This window comes from Alligator sinensis, unplaced genomic scaffold (genome assembly GCF_000455745.1).
Source record: "Alligator sinensis unplaced genomic scaffold, ASM45574v1 scaffold574_1, whole genome shotgun sequence".
NCBI lineage: Eukaryota > Metazoa > Chordata > Crocodylia > Alligatoridae > Alligator > Alligator sinensis.
This window is the reverse complement of record NW_005842106.1, coordinates 311,972-337,315: the sequence shown is the minus strand read 5'-3', so window position 1 is coordinate 337,315 and position 25,344 is coordinate 311,972. Positions and strand designations below refer to the sequence as shown.

The 25,344-nt window shown below is 43.9% G+C and overlaps 1 protein-coding gene across 1 annotated transcript in view; it reads left to right on the top strand.

The window, feature by feature from the left end:
• Positions 1–25,344, top strand: part of LOC102382232 (V-type proton ATPase subunit S1-like) — a 98,318-nt gene that overhangs the window by 46,287 nt on the left and 26,687 nt on the right. The window contains exons 7-8 of the mRNA XM_025205166.1: positions 23,468–23,709; positions 24,400–24,453. Coding sequence (XP_025060951.1) covers positions 23,468–23,709; positions 24,400–24,453 — 296 coding nt within the window. The remainder of the gene's footprint in view (positions 1–23,467; positions 23,710–24,399; positions 24,454–25,344) is intronic.

Genomic DNA, 25,344 nt, shown 5'->3' with positions numbered 1-25,344 from the left:
GAGAACCTGATGGTGTTTAACACTGAAAAATGCAAGGTTCTCCACCTTGGGAGGAAAAGCCTACAGCATGTTTATAGGCTTGGCAGTGCTACGCTGGCTAGCACTACGGACAAGAAGGACTTGGGGGTCATGATTGACCACAAGATGAACGTGAGCCTTCAATGTGATGCTGCAGCTAGTAAAGCAAGCAAAATGCTGGCTTGCATCCATAGATGCTTCTCAAGCAAATCCCAGGGCATCATTCTCCTGTTGTATTCAGCCTTGGTGAGGCCGCAGCTGGAGTACTGCATCCAGTTTTGGGCTCCACAATTCAAAAAGGATGTGGAGAAGCTTGAAAGAGTCCAGAGAAGACCCATGTGCATGATCAGAGGTCAGGAAAACAGGCCTTACGACAAGAGGCTGAGACCTATGGGGCTCTTTAGCCTGGAAAAGCACAGGCTCAGGGGTGATCTGATGGCTACCTATAAGTTTATCAGGGGTGACCACCAGTATCTGGGGGAACGTTTGTTCACCAGAGCGCCTCAAGGGATGATGAGTTCGAATGGTCATAAACTACTGCAAGACCATTTCAGGCTGGACATAAGGAAGAATTTCTTTACTGTCCGAGCCCACAAGGTCTGGAATAGCCTGCCATCGGAGGTGGTCCAAGCACCTACATTGAACACCTTCAAGAGAAAATTGGATGCTTATCTTGCTGGGATCCTATGACCCCAGCTGACTTCCTGCCCTTCGGGCAGGGGGCTGGACTCGATGATCTTCCGAGGTCCCTTCCAGCCCTAATGTCTTTGAAATCTATGAAATTCAAAATTGAGTAGGTTCTTAACATTCTTCCTCTAACAGTTCATGACCATTTCTACCTCTATTAATTTATTTTACTAAGCTCTGTCCAGGGTCGGCCCACAATTTTTTGAGGCCTACTGCAAGAAATAGTTTTGGGGGCCCCTCATGCGGAGAAGCCAGCAGCAGCGGGGGGCGGGGGGGGGGGGGAGCAGCTGAAGAAGCTGGCAGCAGTGGTGTAGGGTGGGTGGCAAGTGGCCGGATGTGAAGCCGGTGTCGGCAGGAGGTGACAAGGGGCCGAACGTGAATCCAGTGAGGGGGCGAGTGGCTGGGCACAGGAGGCCCCTTGGTTGCAGGGCTCCCTGCGGCTGCAGGTTTCACAGGATAGATAGGGCTGGCCTGTTCTTTGTCTACTATCCATCAGTAGAACATACAACCCTCCAATATACCAATGAAGCAACAAGATACAAGCAATCTATACCTGTATGTTGTTGCATCTGGCAGTGTAATTGACAGATTAGGTTTAATTATGAAATCACTTTTAAAACAAGGTTTCTCGCTGTCTGAATTAAATTTTAAAAATTCATATAAAACTACAAAGACGTTCACCTGTGTGTTGGCAGCAGGGTTTGAACCCCAGACCTTTTGATCCCTAGCATGCACCTCTACTATTTGAAGTACAGAAGAAAGTTCTAAAGTCACTATTTTGACAACACAGTAGAGAGGAATACTGCATATACACTGCTACATACGTATTAACAACTATTTACTAGACATCAGTACAATGCAGATGTTGAAGACTCCTTGGTTCTATTCCTAACTCTGGCAGGAACATATTATATATTATTATGTATTAATGGTAATAGAGAAGCTAATCAAACAAGTTGTGGCTAAAAAAAAACAGAAGTAGTTTCAATTAGATTTTTATTTTTACTTTATTTTTCATTTGATAAAGATTGAAATTTCATCAATGTACATACACCCACAGACCATTTTGATGTGCCTTCAACCGGTGCCTTCTGATGGGAAAACATTTTGTTGAATATATTCTGACCAGCTTGAGAGCTAGATCAATATCTCTAAATTAGAATAGAATTTAATACAGAATGATGATCCTTTATGTGGATTTAGGTAGAGTACAGCACCCCTGAAATGATGGATTCTTCTTTAGATGGTATTCGATTTGGAATTTGTCAATCTATAACTTCTATCTTATGACCATGGCACAGCTTGAAAAGGTCCCCTCTCATTTGGCATCGCTCGGTTTTCAGTGACTGACATGGATGGCTTCCTTTCTTCCTCTTTTCTTTTATTTGCTTGAGAGTACAGGTAATAGGATTGACTTTTTGGTGATTGTTGGTCGATATGTCCATAGAAAGGTTTTCTTTCTTTTGTTTAGAATTTAAAGTAGCAGAACTCTTTTTAAATTCATCTTCCTCAACTCCTTTTCATTTGTATTTCCGGGTATCTAGTTGATTTTCAACATTCCTCTATAACAGTAAAATTCAAATACTCCAATTCATCTCTCCTTGTCTTTCAATATCCAACTTTCACAACTACGTAGAAGGATCAACCATATGTAACCATCTTAGGCTGAAAATAAATTAAATTTTTACAATACAGAAGCCTCTGGCAATTGTAAGATATTTCTTGCAAAAAGTTCATTCTTCATTTTATTACTTTATCACATCTTTCGTGTGATATTGTCAAACTCCCTAAGTAGAGCAACAATGCTGGCGTATTTCAGTGTTCTATATAAAAGTTACTGCTATATAACTTCTGCTATATGACTTTTCTGTAACATCTAGTAACCTGGAGGTGCATACAAGCCTCAGTTCACAAAATTTCTATGGGAAGGTTGGGAATTAGGCCAGGGTGCAAAACAATTTTGATGTACAGTTGTGGAAATGTTTGTATATATTAAAGTGCGGGCTCATGCTTTCTCAGAGACCTGTGCTTCGCTGGTTTGTAATAATTAATAATGGCTATACTTAACAGTGTTACTGATGTTACTTCTGTATCAAGTTGTGGATGCTTGAGCCTCCTGGGTGGCATAAGCATGTGGAATAGCATCAGGGGCTGCACTGCTGGTGGCAGCAGTGGCTGGGCTGGCACTACAGCTGCTGCTATTTCCCCCTTTCTCTCCCCACAACCCCTGTTCAGCAGCCAGAGTCCTGGTCACTGCCCTTTTACACCACTGTTTCTGAATGATCCTCTTGAGATTTAAGAGTAGCAAAACCATTTCGGTCAGGGGGTGGAAATCTATACCCTACAGGGTGGATCCATCCCATAGAGCCATGGCTTCAGAGGAATTTAGCAATGGGGGCCTCTCCCTATTCCATGTCACAATTGAGTGGCAGAGGCTTCAGCAGAGGGGGAGTTCTGCTCGTGTCATGCCACACCAGACAGAGGCTTTGGTAGAGGGGGACTTTGCCACACTGTGCCACAGCTATGTGGGCACAGACAAGCAGGAGGGGTTGGGTCCTAATTCCAACCTGCCTCAGACATGAGCTGGATCATTCCAGCCTGTTGCTGGAAAACGTTGCCAACCCTCCATCTAGGGGCCAAGCACTTTAGCATGAAGACATAACAGCTCCATCATATCAGCTGATGGCAGTCCCAGCAACAATTCCTATGCCTTTTCAAAACAGTGGAAATTATATCTGTACAGAGATACTGACATATTTGAAGTCCCATTGTACCACATTTCAATAAGCTCACTTGTTGCATCTGCCTATTTAACTTTTATAAGAACACAGGATTGGACGGGGCTTCCTGGGCCATCAAGTTCAGTCTCCTCTGTTCATGGGTGTTTAACTGAAAGAATCCCCAAAATTGCCACTTTAAATTCTCACCTGCAGTTACAAGAAAAAATTCCCTATTACATGCTATAAACAAAAGCAGGGGTGGTGACCGCACTGCCAACACCTTGACACTGCAGCAGGGAAGTATCTGGTTAATATGTGGGCTACAGTTAAACTGAGATTATAATGCTACAGTTTAAAAAGCTTTCACATTAGAAAATTATTTAAGCCTATTAGACTTGTGTTACTAATGTCCTGTGGTGATAGTATCTCTGCAGAGGCAGAACTCTGCGTGTTATAGATAAATGTATTTTGAGAGAGAGAGAGAGACCTTATTTTCCCAGGCAAGAAATTTGTCCTTTTTTATTGGTAGGATCTGTAAAAATGTCCAAGCCGTTTATTTAATTTGTTAATAGGAAATTTATCACAGAAGCCAAATTTATAAGACTGCAGAGACTATTGCCTGGTATCAGATTTGATGCTACGTGGCCCGTTTTGTCTTTGTTGGTAGCTGACATAGCAATAGTGCTCTGAGCAGCATAAAAGAGACAGAAAAATGTCATCCTGATTCCCAAAGAGTTTACAATCTGAATCCACTCTGTTCCACTCAAGTTGCAACTTGCTTTATAACCATATGTAGATATGGAGTTCTTATTTTGGCCTGAATGAGTGAGTGGCTTCAGTAATACATATGTTATTAGCCCTAACTTCTAAATAGCAGCACTATATACAAATTTTACTTAAACTATGATAGAACCATGGTGTGTGAAGTTAGACCTCCGGTGTTTGACACACTGATATCTGCTTCATACGCTTTCAGCAAGGCAATGGTGATGTCATGAAATGCAATAACATACAGAACTTAATTGTCGATGGATTCAGACACAGTCATCACCTCACTGCTGAGAAGCCATCTCTTTTCCAGTCTCTGCTCCTCTTATGTCCCTCCTCTTATATCATCTCCTTCAAACCTTTGTCAGGCTGCAAACCAGTCTGGGGGAAGACTGGTTACTTTGGCTAGGGACAGAAGTTATACATAAACCAATTTAAGTGATCAGAAACTAGTTTAAACCTTTAACAGAACAAAAGTTCAGTGCACATAAACCAATTTCAAAGGCTAAGTACAGACATTCAAAAAAACCCAAGCCTGAATCGATTCAGTCTTTGCAGGTTAGTTTAAACTGCACAGATTAAATTGAAACAGAAGTGAACAGACATTGACCTTTAATTCAGGAAATGCAGCCACATGCCTGCAGGGGCTCAGGCCAGGAGCCAGGGGGTGCTAGAACATGGCTCTCTGGCTGTGTTTTCACTACCTCTTTGTGCTGCCCCTGAAGTCTCTGGGATTTGCAGTTCAGAATTACAGCAACAAAACTGCAGGGTTGCTCATCACTTCCTCTTTCTGCTTCCAGGTGTCTCTCAGATTTGTAGTCCCCAGTCACAGCCAGCAGTAAATTTGAATGGGGAAGGGGTGTTTATCCCCCTTCCATGGCCCCAGACCGTAGCTGGGGTTTGCCTAGGTGGGGCAGTTCTCCCCGCCCCCCCCCCCTTGTCACCCAGCCCTCACTGCTCCAACTAGGGAGCAGAGGGGCAGGGCCAGCCCTGCTCTCTGGAGCAGACAGCACAGCACAGCCCAGCCAGCCCAGCCCAGGGCTGGAAAGCATGCTGGGGACTGTGATTTCATTTGAACCAATAAGAAGTTTGGGACAGAAGTTTCATGAACTGATTTGACCCAAATCAGTTAAGTCTAATACTACATTCAGTCAGGTTTATCTTAAACCACTTTCAGCCATTTTGGAATGGGTTTATGTTCACTGAGCTTCTGTTCTGTTACAGGTTTAAACCAGTTTCTGATCATTTAAACTTGTTTATGTGTAACTATCGTCCCTAGCCAAAACTGCTGAAACTGGTATAAGATAAATCTGGTTGAATGTAGTATTAGACTTAACTGATTTAGGTCAAATCAGTTTATGAAACTTCTGTCCTAGACCCCTTCCTAGTTCAAGTTAAATCACAGTCCCCCAGCTTCCCTGGATTCTTTGCAGCTGTGGGCTGGGTTGTGCTGTCTGCTCCAGAGAGCAGGGTTGGCCCAGCCCCTCTGCTCCCTAGGTGGAGCAGAGAGGGCTGGCTGACAAGGGGGCGGGGGTGGGAAACCCAGCTGGGAACTGCAGCTGGGTCTGCTGGGGGGTGAGGCAGCCCCTGCCAGACTTTTCCCCACTGGAGCAGAGGGGGGCAGGCAGGCTCAGGTGGAGGGGAGGGAGGGGGGGTTAAAACCCCTCTTCCACCAGCACAGGACCCCAGCCAGGGTCTGCTTGGCAGGGGGCTGGCAGGAGACCAGCAGACTCCACCCCTTTTCCCCCTCTGGCAGAGACTAAGGCAAGCAGTTGATAAGGGGAGGGGAAGGAGACGTAATTCCCCTCAGCTCCCCCAGGCCATGGGGGAGCAGGAAGAGGCTGGGGAACTGGGGCTGGAGGGACTGCTCCCCTGCCACCTGTGAGCACAGGGCCAAGCCCTGCAGGACCAGACCGAGAGGTGGGAGGTGTTGGAAAGACCTGGCACAGTCATCACATGTATGCTGGAGATGGAGCTAAGGGAACAGAAGAGGGTCCCAGACTGCTTGGGCTGGTGTTATCAAAGAAAGCAGGGAACTATATTTACATTATAAAGCAAAACCTGTAAAAGATGGGAGACAGGAATACCTAAGAAGAGACAAAAGACACTGAATGCATAAGTGTCCTGCCAAAGGTGCTATAGGTGACAAGCATAGTAATGCCAAGGCACCCAAGGCAGAGAAGGGGGTATAAGTGCACCTGTAAAAACCCAAGTAGAGATGCAGCTTGTGGGGTCTCCATTCTAAGACCTAAGACTATCTGCTGATTTCCTAAGAAGGACTTTCTGAATACCTGGCTATAAGGAGACACTCTGCCCTGAGGATCATGTAAGACGTATGCAAGGCTTTCTGTTGTCTTTTTGGTTTATTATATTCCATTTTAAGTTGAATTAAGCCGTGTGTGCTCTCCTTGTGTTTTACTGGGCTGTATCTTAGCTTAGGCAAAGATTTTCGGTTGTTCTTTGTTGTGTGCTTGAGGTTGAAAATTGCTATGTTCAATACATGCTTGCTTCAAAGAAAGGACTATTCTTATTCAAGCTTTTATTAATTCAATGCCACTACCTTTTTCCTCATCCACCCCTTTCTCAGCCTGGCAGGGGTTGGTCCCCACCCCCCACTTTGAGTAGGAAGCGGGGAGGGGGGGCAGGGGATAGAAACCTGGCAGACACTGACCCCCTGCCCAGGCAGACCTGGGCTGGGGTCCCATGTGGGCCAGGGAGGGGATTTAAACCCCCATCCTCCAGTGTGCTGGCCCTGGGCTGGGGCCTGGCCAAGGCCCCTCTGCTTGAGCAGGGAAGGAGGGAAAGCCTTAAAGGGCTTCTCTCCTCCCTTCCCTTTGGCAGTGCCTGGGAGGTGTGCTCTAACACCCTACAGCTTCTGGCCTGAACCACTGCAGGCATGCGGCTGCATTTTCTGAATCAAAAGTTAATGTCTGTTCACTTGCTTCTCAGTTTAATCTGTGCAGCTTAGACTAACCTGCAAAGACTGAATAGATTCAGCCTTGGGTTTTTTGATTGTCTGTACTTAGCTTTTGGGATGTGCAAGTATGGAGTGAAACTTGGAGTTATCTGGAGTAGAAGGGCTGCACAGGCTGTCTAGATGAGAGGTGCGACAGGGTGGCTGAAGCACCTTGCCATGGGAACACAAGTATTAAAACAAAGAAAAGAAACTTACCAGGAGACACTGAGGAAACTGTGGTGAGCTGGGGTGGGAAAGACAGTTGTGCTCTGACTAATTAAGGGAACCAGCTGGGACCGTGGCAGTTCAAAGGCTGCTGTGGCAAACCCAGGTGCCTCAATTTGAACCTGAGACAGGGAGAATGATGTGGCCAAAGAAAAAAGCCATGCTGAAAAGATAGCTGGGTCGGAAAGGCAGTGATAGCTGGGTTGGAAAGGCAGTGAATCGCATGCTGCCATGGCAGGCCCAGCCAGCTGGGAGGGGAAACTTAAGGGGATACCAAGGGAGCATATGTGGTCAGACCGGAGAAGAGGGGAACAAGGAGAAAAGAGAGAAGGCAGCGAGAGCTGATGAGAGAAGGAGCCAACCCTGGGGTTTGGAGGAAAACCCTGGTCCCCAACTTACCTGGTGAGAGCCAGTGAAGAGATAGAGGAGACTGCTTCATCAGTGCGTCCAGTTTTGAGGAGTGAAGGTAACCTCTTTGGGATCCTAGAGGAGAAAAGAGACATGGACGAGATTACACCCCAAGGAGAGGTAAATCCATCCCGACCCTGAAGGTTAAAGGCGGGATTAGAACTAAGAAGTGGCTGCCTTGGGACCTGTGCAGGGAAGAATGGGGCAAGCCAGCCAACTTAGAGGATGACTCCCCAGCAAAGGAGTCCATAAGACTAAGACCAGACCCTCAGTATCATAGGCGAGTAACAATATGCCCGGAACATCTGGTGTAGTTAGGGCAGGGGATGGGGATGGTGGAGCCCTGTGTAGATAAGCCGATCTCTTGAGCCTACACCTGATTCTTTTGTCTCCCAAAAGTGTTTTAACACCTCTCTTTCTAACATCAAGGTGTGGCAGGAGGTTTTCCTAAGGACAGAACACAACTGTTCCAGCAGAGAGACAACTTGGCTCTAAGTGGCATGCTGCCGACCTCTTATAAGAGAGATGAGGCAATTGGTACAGTAAAATTGTGACACCCATGGAAGTGCTGACAGAAATTTAGTTTAATAGTATCATAGAAAAGTAGAGTTGGAACAGATCTCAAGAGGTCATGTAATCCATTCTCTTGGTCAAGGCAGGGTCATGTCTGTCTAAACCATTCATAGTTTCATAGTTTAGTAGGGCTAGAAAGGACCTCAATAAATCATCTAGTACAACCGGGGACCAAACCTGCGACTTTGGTGTTATTAGCATTATACTCTATTCCATAAAAGTATCTAACCTGCTCTTAAAAACATCCAAGGAAAGGGATTCTCAACCTCTCTAGGTAATCCAGTCCAATGCTTAACCACCCTTATACTGAGAAAATTCTTAATATCCAACATAAATATTCTTTGCTGCAGCTTAAGACCATTACTTCCTGTCCTGTCCCCTGCAACCGAAGAGGATAATCTGTCATCATCCTTTTTATGACTACTGTTCGTGTATTTGAAAACTGTAATCAACAAGCCATTGTTGATGGATCATTTCTCCAGTTTATTAAGGTTATTATGATATCTGTTCTCACCATCCAGGGTGCCTGTAACTTTACCCCTGGGTTGTGTTACCTGCAGATTTGTTGAGCATGCATTCAGTCCCATCTTCCAAATCATGAATGAAAACATTGAATGGTACCAGACACAGGACAGACCATGGGGGACCTCTCAATTGATACTTCCTTGCCATTGTGACATTGAGCCATTAACAACTACTCTTTAGCTCACTATTGCAGCTAACTAGCTCTCCACTTGACAGTATGTTTGTCTAGCTGTTTCCTCATCTTACTAATAAGGATGTCATGAAAGACAGAGTTGAAAACCTTGCTAAAGCTAAGGTATATCACATCCACTGCTCTCCTGCATCCAAAAAATCCATTACCTTGTAAAAGGAAATCAGTTGGTCAAGCATTACTTACCTCAATGAATCCATGTTGGCTCTTCCTGATAAATGTGGCATCCTTTAGATGCTTAGAAACAGATTCTTTGATGACATGCTTCATGATCTTTCTAGGTATAGAGGTCTGACTGACCAGTATGTATTTCCTAACCATATCATATAATATGAATCAGGTTTCCATAGTGGTTTTTATGACAGAGACAGACAGTGGCAGTAACTGTTTCAGAAAGCTTGCTAAAATGAGTTGCCTCATTTTGATTGACAAGCTAGATCTGAAAATGGAGGTGGGATAATAGTTTTGAGAAGACAGAAAATGAATGAGTGGAATTGTGTTCACCATAAGAGTTAATTGGACTTCAGTGGTTTTCTGTTCATCGTGTTGCAAAAATGGGTGGAGGGAAATTACCAAGTAGAGATTCTTAAAGTCTCCTTCCAAAGGGCTGAGATACTAGTTATAAGATTAGCTTTATCTAGGCATGCTGTTGTGGACTTTATTGATGTTTTGCTCTGGATATACTCTAACTTACATAATGATACTAGGCTTTCAGTAAAATCATCTAGGTTACCAAGTACAAGAAAACAAAACAGAAGACAAGACCTTTTCTATTTAATGTTCTGTGAAGAAACATGTCCTAACTAAGCTCTTTTGTAAAAGAGATCCTGTTTACTAACGTTCTTGGCCTTTGCCCTACAATTCATCACTACTGCAAAGACAGAGACTGAAGTGACTGGTGTGTTGCTTTCAGAGGTGTCAAAGTCCCTTCTCTAAAAGCATTAGTTTTACAATATTGTCACCACCCAAAGTTCAAAAACCGTGTGTCAAACTTCCCCCAAAATCATGAGAATTGGCTGAGGAAGAACAGGCTAAAAACAATTATTTTTTGTTTATCTCGACAGTGATAATGACAATCATCATCCCCTTGCTCATAACATTCCTGTGATAAACCAATGGCAGATTTTGAAGATTTATGGCATGTAATACAATCGACCCTCTAGAGGTGCCAATTCTCAGTAAATTTACAGACTGTCAGTAAAATGGCTGTCAGTGAAGTCAGTAAAAAAAAAAGTTTAGCTGTCAGTAATAACTGTAAGCAGCCACAACTTGATTGAAGCTTTGACAGACAGAGCACCTGGTGTCTGAGTGAAGTGGAGCACCTTGTAGGGAGCATTCTCATCTATGTGCTCCTGCTTTATCGCATGCTGCCTGTAATATTGATGGGTCACAGGTAGTCCATGCCCCAGAGAAGGTTGAGGGGAATGGGGCCAATGGAAGTAAACTGGGGGTGAGTTGGGGTGGCAGGATGGTGCAGGGTACAATTGGGGATATCAGTCTGTGGGAGTGAGTAAGGGGCCTTTGGTGAGGGCAGAGGTACACAGCATAAAAACATTGTTGCAGTTAAGCAAGGTTGTCAAGGAGAGACAGAGATTACTGCAAACTTTTTACTGACAGTCACACATTTTTACCTTTTACTATGGCTAAAGTTTGAACCCAGCCCTTCTAACTGGGGTCCGTCAGCAAGGCAGGACATGGTAGAAGAGTTACATTAGCATTATGTAAAACATATATCACTGAAAATATATCAGTAAAAAAGTTTAGCTGTCAGCAAAAATTTGCTAATTGTCAATATAAAATATTTCTTAAGTTGGCAAACCTGGGACCCTCCCACCTTCAACAATTAATTCTACAACCCCAGATTCTGGACGCAATAATTTCTGTAGCCCATCCAAACCCTTCTAGGAGCTAGCAAGTTTAGTTGCCTTTTGATTTTTATTAAGTTAGAAAATCAGATTTTAAAAAGGGGTGTAAAGGACTTTTAAAAATTCAGAAAATCAAAATACCGTCCACTTGATTGGAGGAATTTCATCTGCTGAGTTCATCCCAAATTTGAAGTGTAAAAATTCCCTCACTCCATCCAAATACATCCTTTTCTATTTGAAGCTTCTGAAAGCAAGATTTTTGAGGGGGGCCTGTTAGTCAGTTGCAAAACTTTGGTATAAAAGACCATATAGTATGAACAGTTGAGATTTAGGTCTTCAGTTCCTTTGCATATATGGCCCAACTAGCAAAACTGAAAACTGTTTGGAGGGGAAATAACAAGAAGCTACACTAATTTGCAACATAAAATGGAGAGGAGTTCTTCCTTTCCTTGAAAGACATTGTCAAGATATCTCTTGTGGGTCCTAGTTCTTCAAAAGGGCTTGCTTCTACAGACATTGGCAGTCAGGCATTTTCTGTGCTTATCCACAGAGAACTGGGCTTTTGCTCCAAAGTAATTTCACACAGGCTGCGACACAGTCATGTTAAAATAACTATTACCACACTTTGCATTTTTATTTTATATTTCATCTGAAGATCTAAAGGTACTTTGCAAACATGAGTGCACTCATCCCTGTGAGTTAAAAAGTGTTATACTCATTTCAGAGCTGAGGAAATTTAGGAACAGAAATACTAAAGTCTGTTTTCAGGAATGTGAAAAATCTCAGGGAACATGAGAGTACAGGCTAAGTTCTAAGGAAAGTTGTCTTAGCCATTTTGTTTCTTGATTAAAGTATGTCATGGAGAAAGTGAAAGTTTGGTAGCTTCAGCAGGGAACCTAACCATATCTCCTTGTTTGCCTGTTTCTCTAACCCCTTCATGTCTAGCACATGCTTATAAAGGCCAACATTTTACCTCAAATCAGCAGCATAATTTTGCAGGGGTGGGGGGGACTGGCGCAGCAGCCTTTGGTGCCAACTTGGGAGGTTGTTGGGGGCAGCAGAAAAATAGTAGCAGCTGCTGCCAGCAGCCAAGAGGAACTGCTACCCCATGCATCAAGTTGCCCTATTGTGCCTCTGACTAGAATAACTTGTCTCAAGCCAGGAAGAATGAGGGTTAGAGAATTAAAAGAAAAGGAAGTCACAATGAGGAGAAGTTGAAGAACTCCATCTTGAGGGATAAGAAGGCAAAGAAATATAGATTCAGTACATTTGCACTTATTCCTTCAAAATAAAATACATACAACCCACCTAGCAGTGTTAGGTAAGAGTCCTTCTAATGAAGGGCAAAAAAGTGACAAAGTGGTTAATTTTCTGAAAGTTTTAATTTCTTCTTTCTGAGGAACTAAATTGCCTGACACCAGTTGAACTACATTCTATTTTGCAAAAGTTTCCTGGTGTGCACTTGTAAACATTAGGGCTGTGCGAAGCTTCGGGTGCTGATTCGATTCTGAGGAGATTCAGCCCAATTCAGTAGCCGAATCTCCAAATCTGAATTGACTCAGGACCAATTAAAAGGTCTGAATTGATTAGAAGCTCTCTGAATCGGTTTGGGAAAGATTCAGAAAGGTTCGGCAATTTGGATAGTCCCTGGTGGCTGCAGCAGGGAGCTGGACCCGGATTCCATGCTGGTAAGTAGGGGGCAGGAGAGGGGAGACTGAAGGAGGGGGAAGGAGACCATGGGGGCCCCAGCTCCTGGTTGTTTAAAACAAAGCCCTTACTCACCAGGTGCTGCCAGGTGGGGGGGGGGTGATCCCCACCGCCCCAAACTGCTTGGGGCGGCTCTGCCATGAGACCCCTGACCTCTGCCCACTCTCCCAGCCCCCCTCATAGCTGCCCCACCTGCCCCAGCTCCCAGCCCTTTAAAAACAAAAATAACTCTGCCCCTCAGGGCTTCTGGGGGCTCATGGAAGAGCCCCCTATGCAACGTAGGGCAGTAGGGGGCAGCAGTGATCGCCCCCCACCTAGTAGGAGCCCATGAGTCCAAGGTTTGTTGTTTTTATTTTTAAAGGGCTAGGAGTTGTGGGGGTGGGGGTCAGGGGACATGTGGCGGAGCCCCCCCATGTGGCGTGTGGCAGTGGGGGGCAGCAGGGATTGCCCCCATCTGGCAGCAGCCAGTGAGTGGGGCTTTTTTTTTCTCAAAGCGTTGGGAGTTGGACCAGGCGGGGCAGCCACTGAGCACAGGTTGGGGATGGGGCCTGTGTAATTTGGAGATTTGGCTGATTTGACCGCAGCCGAATCTCCGAATCAGATTCAGCCAAATCGATTCAGGACAGTGATTCAAATCACTAAATCAAATCACTGTCCCTCGAATCGGCCAAATCCAAATCCGAAGTGAATACTAGCTACTTTGCACAGGCCTAGTAAATATGTCTGGTGCCCAAGGCCTGTCCAACCATTAGGTGAACTAGGCAGTCGTCTAGGGCGCCAAAATTTGGGGGGAGCCAAAATTATATGCAGAACAAAGTAACAGGAACACCATTCTATATAACAGCCCTGGTTGGCTACGGCTCTACCTTGGTCTAAGACCTTTGGTTCGGTAAGGGGAGAAAGACCTCTGAAAAGATCTCAGAGGAAAGATCACTAGAATCGACCACCCTCATATCTAGAACTCCTGGTTATCTCCACACAGCTACATCAAGGGATTAGACATGGCTTTAAGTGCACCTCATGGCTCCATTGGGCTGTGCTCATGACTCCTACCTTTTTAGCTCTCCAGCAGACTTATGACAAGAGCATACCGTTGGCAACATTATCGTAAAAGATATATTGGAAGTGGTCGGGGCGCTGCGGTACACAGTTCGCTTAGGGCACCAGTTGCCCTTGGACTGGCCCTGCTGGTGCCTCAATTCTCTCTCCTGTTACTCATGAATGCATTCAAATCTACTGCCCTACAATGTGTGTCTGGGATCACAGATCTACACAAGCTGCTGAAAAATAAGTTTGTTCATTCTTTGAGACAAACTCTTCTAAGACTTACTGAAGTGACAGGTGTCAGTGAACTCCTTTTGCCAAAAATTTTCATAATTTAAGCTATATTTAGAGCAACTATAGGTGTCTGATTTTACTGTGTTCCCTTTGGCTGTCTAATTCAGAACTAGTTCTCTATTATACCTTCAAGTCAGCTGGCCTTGACAGTTTACACCCAAGGATACTCAAGGAGCTGACAAGCATCATAGCCCAGCCCCTGGCATGGATCTTTGAGAACTCCTGGTGCTCTGGTGAAATGCCCGAAGATTGGAAGAAGGCCAATGTGTTGCCTATCTTCAAGAAAGGGAGGAAAGTGGATTCGGCAAACTACAGGCCCATCAGCCTGACCTCTATCCTGGGGAAGGTCTTGAAAAAGATTATCAAAGAGGCCATCCTTAACAGACTGGCTGATGGCAACATCCTGAGGAATGGCCAGCACAGGTTTGTTGCAGGTAGGTCTTACTTGACCAATCTCATTTCCTTTTATGACCAGGTGACCTATCACCTGGACAAGGGGGAAGAGATTGATGTCATGTATCTTGACTTTAAAAAAACCTTCGATCTGGTATCCCATGATCACCTCTTGGCAAAACTGGCTAACTGCGGCTTTAGCCTCACCACGATCTGCTGGCTGGGGAATTGGCTCTGCGGTCGGACCCAGAGGATGGTGGTTGATGGAAGTCAATCGTCATGGTGCGCTGTGACCAGTGGGGTCCCTCAAGGCTCTGTCCTAGGGCCCATACTATTTAACATCTTCATCAATGATGTAGACATTGGTGTCAGAAGTGGACTGGCCAAGTTCACTGATGACACCAGACTCTGGAGTAAAGCATCCACACCTGAGGACAAGAGGGTGATCCAGGCAGACCTTGACAGGTTCAGGAAATGGGCGGAATAGAACCTGATGGTGTTTAACACCGAAAAATGCAAGGTTCTCCACCTTGGGAGGAAAAACCTGCAGTGTGCTTATAGGCTCAGCAGTGCTACGCTGGTTAGCACTATGGATAAAAGGGACTTGGGGGTCATGATTGACCACAAGATGAATGTGAGCCTTCAGTGTGATGCTGCAGCTAGTAAAGCAAGCAAAATGCTAGCTTGCATCCACAGATGCTTCTGAAGCAAATCCCAGGACATCATTCTCCCGTTGTACTCGGCCTTGGTGAGGCCACAGCTGGAGTACTGCATCCAGTTTTGGGCTTTACAATTTAAAAAGGATGTGGAGAAGCTTGAGGGAGTGCAGAGGAGAGCCGTGTAACTTGATCAGAGGTCAGGAAAACAGACCTTATGATGAGAGCCGTGGGACTCTTCAGCATGCAAAAGCACAGGCTCAGGGGTGATCTGGTGGCCACCTACAAGTTTATCAGTGGTGCTCACCAAGACCTGGGGGAACATTTGTTCACCAGAGTGCCCCAAGGGATGACAAAGTCAAATGGTCACAAACTCCTCCATGACCATTTCAGGCTGGACATAAGGAAGAACTTTACTGTCCGAGCCCCCAAGGTTTGGAATAGACTGCCGCCGGAGGTGGTTCAAGCACCTACTTTGAACGCCTTCAAGAGACATTTGGATGTTTATCTTGCTGGGATCCTATGATCCCTGCTGACTTCCTGCCCCTGGGGTAGGGGGCGGGACTCAGTGATCTTCTGGGGTCCCTTCCAGCCCTAGTGTCTATGAAATCTATGAAATGTATTAAGATGCTAGATGAAGCAAATAGCTTTTCAGTGCAATGACTGATTGTTTTAGTTTGCACAATGACAGTGGCAATATTTGCATTTTCTTTTCCTCTTAATGCCAGTACAAATTTTACCTGAGTAATGTTTTAAAGATAAGGTCCTTCAAAATCAAGCCATTTACTGAAAAACACATTAACTTGTTTTTTCAAATTCTGAGTTTTTAAAACTTCCTATATCTCAGTCTATCTATGAATGTAAACTTTCTGGAAGCTCAGGGCTGCTCAGAAACTGAGTTTTGCTCCAGTAACAGCAGGTTCTTATAGTAGTTGGGAAGGAAGCATGTTTATTTTGTTTTGCTATTCAGAGAATTAATTCAAATGAAAAAGATTGGTAGATGGTATGGCAGGGTTGTGACATATAGCAACCTTCTATGTTAGACTCCAGTCCTTTCATAGCATCTGACAGAATAGGTTGTTGCCTATAAAAGCTCAGGCCTCTCTCAACCAGTTAGTTTCTAAGGTGCCACCCTGCCAGACCGTCTGCCTGACATCAGACTAATATGGCTAACAACCTCTCAGCAGATGAAAGGGCCCATGAAGCCTATTAGATAAAGGATGTTTTGTTTACTTCAAAGGTATGGAGTTTCATTCTACCAGGCCAGGTAGCTCCTCTTTAGAAATGTAGGTGTTAAAACCTGAATTCTTACCATGATAATGAGGACACGTGCTTCCTTGCTCATGGAGCTGGAACTGGGCTTGAGGTTCAGGATCTCCTGTCCCACTGAGAAGGGACAAAGACTCACAAAGCTATGGAGTTCAGACAATGAAAATGCTGGTGGGGAGGACCTTTTGAACAGTAAAGGTTGCAAGAATCTAGTGTTTAAAAGGAAGATGAAGACTTTAGGCTCATCCAGACAGAAATATTAGGAATAACATGCAGAATATAAGACATGAAAAACTAACTGTCATATCAGGATATCTGATGAAGGGTTTCCTAATAGAAGTCATGGAAGCCCCAGTGGGACTCATTTAGCACCAGACTGGACAAAGCCCTATGTTCTAGATAACAATTTTGCTCTGATGAAGAAATGAGCTAGGTGCTACTCAGCAAGTATCTAGGTCCTTTTCTAGTTTTTATTTATTTGAGTCTCTGAACTTAACACTAGAAGAAAAAAATGTCTTTTGAGAAGTATCCAATCATAACTCCTGCCTTTTGGATGATTATTTGTTTTCTACTAGTAAAATAAAACCAGACACTTCGTGGACTATAGATTTCAGTTTTGATGCCATTCAAAAGTATAATTGTTCCATTAGTGCTGCCTATAGCAATTCCTGAGATAAAAAAGCAAAGGATAGCACACTTTTAAAACTGTTTGTTTGATAAAGATCAAAAATGGATTTTCTTTTTAAAAAAAGGATTTAAAACATGGCATGCTAATGCTGGCTGGCTTGGGATATGCTACAGCCAAAACCCAGCAGGTAACATACCTTTCACTCCTTTTGAAATGTAGACTGCTTTGCATGAAATCCTGGAAAAAATGGTAAAGGATTTTTTGTAATAAATATAGTAAAAGTATTGTACAGAATCCTGTTGTGTTGAGCACAATACACTTGGGTTAGATACCCTATCAAAAACATTATTGATGGATAGAGTGACTACAGGAGTTCCAGAATCTAGCCCTTGCTAAAGGATATAAAGCAGTAATAGCAATGTATTTCCAGTAACACCAGCATTTTTCATTTTTGCCTCTGGTTTCTGAGCCCTTTGAGTTCAGTCATTACATGCTTTCAAAGTATTATCAGAGGTGTAACAAGCCATTTTTGTGCCTTGGGCAGTGGCAGCAACCAGGGCTCTGGTGGTAGCTAGGCTGACCACAGCATGAGCCACCAATCTTGCACCCCCACTAAGTCAGCACCTGGGGCTGGGGCTCTATTTATCCACTCCTAGTTACACTATTGAGTGTTCTCTGTAGCCACAAAAGTGGTGGTGGTTGTTAACAATAACTATATTGTACGTTCTCTGAGAATTGAAAGTCTTGGTGTCTCAATCTCAGTAGCTGGTTTTTAGGAATAAAAAGTGCCAATAAAATGAGTGTTGTGATAAAATTAACAGAAAGTTGAGCAACATTGCATCAGCTGCAGAACTTTTGCAATGCTTTCTTTGTAGTGAGGCAAAAGAATAGGAAAGGATGGAAAGGAAACACAACACCCCTTCTTCCACTAAAATCCTAGAGAAAACTTTCCTCCTTTGGCTGAGGTGACAAGAGCTTTCCCTCATCTTTTAATATCTGTATGGTGGGGTAAGGTTGGAAACATGTACCTAGCACTGGTGGTAGAAATGAATGAGCAGAGCTACATTTCCCATCTGGGATTTGGGCCAGCCTGGTGCACCTAGTCAAGGTGAGACCAAACTCACCCACAGAAAGCAGAGTGAAAGGAATAGTCCAGATAGAATATTATTATCTGAGAATTCCTGTATTTTTCCAACAACTTGTAGATTCTCTGTAAGCCAGTTCTTCCCTTGTGTTGCACTCTGAAGCTTCCATGCCTTTTATTATCACTGGTTCAGGGGCAGATCCAGAGGGGTGCAGTGGCATGTCATACCCCTGCTACCACTCCTCCTGGCAGCCCTCTTCTCCAGGTTTCACTTGCCAATGCAGGGACTGCAGCTGTGGGAGCAGCTACATGGGATGCCTGGCTAGGTAAGGGACAGTGGGATTGTTGTGTGGGACTTCCCTTCTTGCCCCTGCCCTGCTCAGGGGTAGTCCTGCTGGAGAAAGTGGTGGAGGGGGAAATGCAGTGAAGGAAAGGTGCTGAACATTACAGGGGAGGTGGTGCACAGAGCGGGGCGGGGGGGAAGAGGTATCATACCTATTTCAGGGACTCAAAAAAAAAGTCCCTGGCAGCTGCTGATATAGCATAATCTGCTTGTAGGAGGTCATGGGGATGCCTGAACCACATCTGTGGTGCCAATCACATCACCTGAACCCCCATTTTTTAAATCTTAGATATTCCATGAGTCTTAAAGCACGTGTGTATAAATTATATTTGAGAAAAGAATTAGACTCCTCCTCTTTTATGTTTTTGTAAGGAACTTCCATTTTGCTGCATTCCCACTCTCACATAGAACACATGGAGTGTGTTAATATATATAATAACTTGGTCCCAAATCCCACTTCACCCTACTAACAGCACTATTTAAGAAAAACCGCTGTAAAAATCCCAATTCTATCTAGATCAGAGGGTTGCTCATTTTGAAAAAGGGCAGAATGGTTCAAATGTTTGCCATGGAGGCTACATTCATATTTAGAAAAACTGATTATTCTGAATTGCTATGGCATCCATTCATCAGCGAGTGATGGTGGGTATTGCAGCTATTCTACTGAATATTTCAGCTATTCTACTGACTGGTGGTGTGTTTTCTCTTGTGGCTGTCGAGACCAATGTTAGATTTGCAGGTCTTGCCACAGTGGGCGTTGGTGTACATGGCGTTAGGGCTACTGTACTGACAGGCTGTTTCCTTCACTCACGTTTCTGTTGTAATTCAAGTGACCATTTCTTGTTGTGATGTTGGACTCCATGATTGAGAAGGGAGCACCACTTTGTCCTGTCTCCTGCTGAGGCCTCCCAAAGGTTTGGGTCACATCCAAAAGCTTTCATATCCTGCTTACGGACACCTTTGAAGTGCAGTTTTGGGTGCACTATGTGGCGGGCCAGTAGGGGGCGCTCCTGTGTTGAGCCGCCCACCTCACTGCGCCCGACCACCTTCCAGGCTATGAGTTCCCTCCCTGGGGTGCCTCACCAGCCGCCCCCTTCCCTGGAGCACACCCTCTAGCCTGGGGTTCCCGCTGCCACCATCCAAGGCTCTGGACTCAATTCTGTCTCTGCGCACCTTGGAAAACACAGGCCTGATTGTCCAATGAGTACTAGACCCAATACAGGCACTTGGGGCACTTCCCCAAGTCAGGGGCTTATTAGGAAAGTTTCCCTTAGTCCACAGACCTAAGGGGCCTCCTAGGCATAATTTAGACCCACCCCTCAATAAGTCTCCACACCGGTCACAAGGAGCACTTCATTGATTACAGGGGGTAGGGCAAAAACAGGGTGAAAGGTAGAGCAGTATCATAGAAATATCAGAGGAATCCCACAGAGCAAACCAGTATGGCTGAGGTAGCCCTTTTGATCTCGCATCTGAGTTACTGTAAGCTAAATATCTAGTCGGATCTCAAGTACCTTACTCACACGCATCATTCAGAGGTGGTTGGAGTTTTCCTCTGAAGGCAGATCAGTCTTTGAGCATGCGGTTATGAGGAGAGAGCCAGTTTCAGATTCACCTGGGTGACCGCATGGCTAATGGCTTCCCTTCTTCCTGGACCAGGCCTTTAAATAACCTTTCTGACCTCAGCAGCCCGGTCCAATCGAAGCTGCCAGTGCTGGCCACTAGTCAACCAATTAAAAAAAGCATCACTGGCTACCTGGGCCAGTGAGCGGGGCTTTTCCTCCCCCTCCCTAGTGACCAGAGAATCCACACCCAAGGCACCAGGCTTTTGTGATCCCTCTCCCTGAGGAATTCAACACCAGCCTCTCACGCTGGCAGACAGAGATTTCTGGAGAGGGACACAGACAGTGGCATTTCTGCCACACACTACTCTTCTCTCCCCCTTGCAATTTACCTATACAGGATGTCCTTCGGGATGTGCCCATCTTCCATCCTGCAAAGATGGCCAAGCCAGCATAGATGCCATTGTTTGAGTAGTGTAGTGATGGTTGGCTTTGGCAATGACCTCTGTATTGGTGATTCTGTCTTGCCACTTGATGTCAAAGATGTGCCATAAACAGCAGAGGTGGAAGCTGTTCAGCTTCTTTTCTTGATATGCACATGTTGACCATGTCTCACTGCTATACATAAGGACACTGAGGACACAGGCTTTGTACACAAGCAACTTAGTTTTGATTGTAAATTTTGCATTGTTCCAGACTCATTTGGAGAGCTTACTGAAAATGGTAGCTGCCTTTCCAATGCACACATTTAGATTGTCATCTAATGATAGGTTGTCACTCACCATGGATCCAAGGTAGCAGAACTTGTTCACTGCCTCAAGAAGTGTGTTGTCAAGGCTGATTGATGGTGACTGGTGCACACCCTGTCCTAGAACCACAGTCTTCTTGATGCTGATGGTCAAGGCAAACATCTTGCAAGCACAGAAGAGGTGATTCATGAGTATTTGTAGTTGGCCGTCTTCATGGGCAGTGAGTGTAGCAGTATCAGCAAAAAGAAGTTCCCTAATAAATATGTGCCTCACTTTTTTGTCTTGACCTTTAGATGTGATAGATTGTAGAGTTTACCATCTGATATTGTATGAAAGCATATGCCTTCCTCCAAGCCATCAAAAGTGTAGTGCCGCAGTGTGAGAGGGTTCTGTACTTTTATCTTCGTCTCCCCTCTGTACTCGCCCGCCACGACTTAGATGTGAAGAAAAGAAAAGGGGATCAGTGTTCTTTAGTGTCTGAGAAAGATAAATGCCACCCAGATGTTAAAGTCTCACAGGGTTAATTTATTTCCAAACTAAATGCGATATAATTGTAGCAGTCTCATTAATTCTTTCATTTGTGAGAACAACCCATTATTGAGAAGGATGCTCCTGGCAGGATACACCTTTGCAACTTTGTACCTAAATTATACTGCTATTTGCCTCATTAGCAATATGTGCTATCCGCTTTTCTCTTTTTGTTACGGACAGACAGTTTGTGCTGAGAGCGGCTCCCTGCTGTTTCTTCACAGCCGGTCTCTCTGCTCTCAGGTATTAATTGTCCTCCCAGGGTAAGAAGCTTGAGGGAAGCTACTCTCAGTCCCCATCTCTCCCCTGAGGGGTACTAGCTCTCTCTCCCTCTCTGAGCCCTTGTCTGCCGTATCCTGCCACTTCACAGTGCTCCCACAGTTGCCTGAGCCACTGGGTCTTCTCTGAGGTGCTTCCTTTCTCCCCCTCGGCTTAAGGCCCCTGTCTCCCAGTGTCCCGCAATGCTCCCGCACACACCCACGTAGCGGGGTTTGCAAAGAAGTATTTTCCTTTTTCTGACTGACCTGCCACCTCTCTTGAAGTCTGTCTCTTCCGGTGTCCTCCAAGATTACAGGTATGATCTCTCCTCCACCTTCTGGAGTCCCCATAATTTTCTCCTTTGTCTTCTGGTGCCCGAAGGCAAAAATCAATGCCCCGCCACCGTCTTTTATCCCCCAGTTTTTGTGGGCTAATCACCCGAACCTTTCCCAGGTGTGTAATGTCCGCCACCTGACAGAGTTCATTGTTGGGTCAATCCTGCCCAACTCTGTCTTAAGTAACAGGGCTCCTGCCTGAGACCCTGTTACAAGCAGCATAGAGAAGATCTTAAAGAGTGTGGGTGCCAGAACACAACCCTGCTTCACTCTGCTCTTCATCTCAAACCTGCAGAGGTTGATCCATCAAACTGAACTGTGGCCTGCATGTTTTCATGGAAGAAGGGTATCATACTGAGTAACGTTGGAGGGCATCCAGTCTTTACCAGGACTGAACAAACCTGCTCTGCTAGCAGTATTGAAGGCATGACACCGAGAGAGATGCCCCTATAGTTGTTGCAGTCACCCTTGTCTCTCTTGTTTTTGTAGGGAGTGATGATGTTAGCATATCACATGTCCTGGGGTACTTCCCTTCCTTTCAGCAGCACACTAGGAATTGAAGATGTGGTAGCAGGCTAGCCTTCCTACACTTGAGAATCTTAGCTGGGATGCCATCCCCCCCTGGGACTTTTCCATTTGCTAGAGTCTATGGCCTTGCTAAGTTCTTTGGCTGTAAGTTCTTTGTCTAGCTGTGCCAGTACACTTAGAGTTGGAAGTTGATTCAGTGCCTTCTGAATTAGGAGTCTGCCAATACAGATCAAAGGAAATAATTTAGATGCTGGTTACTTCCATTCCATGCTCAGCTAATAACTGTGGAAGTCTAATCTAATGCATTGCTTTCATTAAACATTGCTTTCAATCAGATACTGTGATCGTTTGCTGTATAATTGTGATCTAAATTGTAATTGATAAGCTCACCAAATGTGAGAGGGGAGCCATAGCTACTATGGTTCATTTAGACTAAGCAAAGAAAAAAATCCTGAAATGCTAAGTAATGATTTAGAATATGATGACCAAGAATTTGTTCCTGAATAATCTGATTTGATTTAAAAGAATTTAATGTAAATATAACCAATTGTTCAGGCATGGATCTCGTCTCATAGTTTATTATGAAATGTATAGCTTGGGTAGAATGATTCTAACTGCATAGCTGCATGTTTGATACAGCAGGATACACGTGACAAAAGAAAGGACAAGTAAACAAAGGAATAACGAAATACACGTTTGAAATAGAAATACATGGAAATGAGCTTATAAAGGGAAAATTGGCTTGATTTCAGTGCCTCTGGAGGAATTTCTCTCCTGTTTGGGTACTAAGTTATTGGAGTGTGTTCCTATTTGATGAGAGAAAAGAGGAAACTTTTACACTAAAATTGTTTTGTAAAGAAAAATACTTCTTCCAAGTAATGCCACTGGTGGGCACTAATATTCCAAGGCTAGTACTAAATTAGCTTTGTTAAGACTTATGCTTGTGGTAATGGTTTTATGATGTGGATACCTGATTCAACCAAACTCTTTTCCTACTGGTCATTAAACAAACAGGAGATGTCGAATACTGTTTTTGATTGCTGACTTGATCTGAGCTTATTGATGACTTGCTTTGAGGTTTCCAACTCAGCTCCCCATTACCAATTGAAAAGTTCATGCTTTGAAAATGGATTGTTGTTGTGCTATTATCCGAGATTCCCAGAATAACCGACGTGGCCTTGAAGTCGAGACGACAATTGATGACTATTGAAGTACCAGACTCCATTCTGTACCCTCCACTCAATGTGACCAATGGAACAGAAACATGTATCCTTATGTATGCCAGTAATTTCAGCCTTACAGCCAACAAATCAGTTCATGTGGATCTGACAAATTCAACATTTGTATCCCGTAATGTGGACTCCAGTTCATCAGCATGTTCAGCCACCAACACAACGTGAGTGGAACTCGGAGTTTCATACCATGAAACGCATGCTATTCTAAATGCTAATTAGAAATGGTGCAATGGCAACAAACTAATAGTAATTTAATCATATGTTTATAAAATGCCATGGATAAAACATGCCATATTTATTTTTTTTGTTGCAAAATCATAGAGGTGAGACTACAGGAATCCTTCGACCATGGTTTTTAAAGCTTTTTTCCTTTTAATTTATTTCCTTGCTTGCTTATGAGTATGCAGTTTAAAATTAGTTTTGACTAGAAAAAGATTTCTTCATTTTCCTTTGTGCTCTTCATGTGCTATACCCAGCTTCTCTTAGCATCTGTCTAACTCTTACAACCACTGAAACGTCCATTAGCATTAGTAAGATACCAATTTCATTGAAAGATTTCCCACAAGTGGAGCCTCGACTGTACCTGGTAATAATGCAACTGTGAGTAACATAGTTGTGTGAGGTCTTCTATAATTTTATTCTCTGTATGATTTTCCTTTTGAAGCATCTGCTGAAAGGAGAAAGAACATTTCTGTTTGAAATGTTTGACATGTTTGTCTAGAATATTGTATCTTTTGCTGTGAAATTCCTTTGTATTTACTGATTTAGAACATAGTTTGATTAAAACGTTAAAATGTCTTAATTAAAGCTGCCCCACTGCAATGTTTAAAAATAATTTTCTTATTGTTTAGGTTGTCATTAAAATATAGTAACCCAGTGGATAACATCAACAGCCTAGAAATAAGGTAACTATGCTTTATTAATAAAAACTTCTACTTGGTGCATGAGGGGTAGCTAAAAATTAGGACATAAGATAGAGCGAAATCAAAGTATAAATACTATTTTTAAGTCGCTATTCTTTTTTTCTGGAGAAGGATTGTTTTTGTTGATATCTTTCAAAAATGTTGCAAGTTTAACAGTATTTGGTAATTGTGCTAACTTTTCACAACTGTTGTACTGTATTTTAACAGAAGAATCTTTATACACAGTGCAGATTACATGCATAAGTTTAAGAGTCTATAAACATTTTCAGACACCTGCTTTTGAAAAATGCTGCTGCAAAATAATGACGTTCAGAGAATGCTGGAATGTGAAATATCCTATATAGCCAATCACGCCAAAAGTGCGCCTATTTCCCATGTTTATCTTGAGGTTATGATTGGTCTATATATTCATATCTGTTGCAGAACTGACCTCTAAACCCAACTCTAGAGTATATCTTGTTGTGACAAAGATATGCAGGGAAATCTACTATCAACACAATAGTTTCATATGCCTGTCTGTGCTTTCAGTCTTATTATTTATGGAGCACTGTCAATATACTCCGTTTTTGTGCAGAACAAAACAGAAAGAATGACAGTAAAATTATTTTCAAAATGGCCAAAATGGCAAATTCTACATGTTATCATAGAATCATAGAAGTAGGGTCGGAAGGGACCTTGTGGATCTTCAAGTCCGACCCCCTGCCTGGGCAGGAGGAAAACTGGGCTCAAGTGACCCCAGCCAGGTAGGCATCGAGCCGCTTCTTAAAGACCCCCAGGGTAGGCGCCAGCACCACTTCCCTTGGAAGTTGGTTCCGGATCCCAGCCGCCCTAACTGTGAAGTAGTTCCTCAGGCTGTCTTATATCAACCCACCT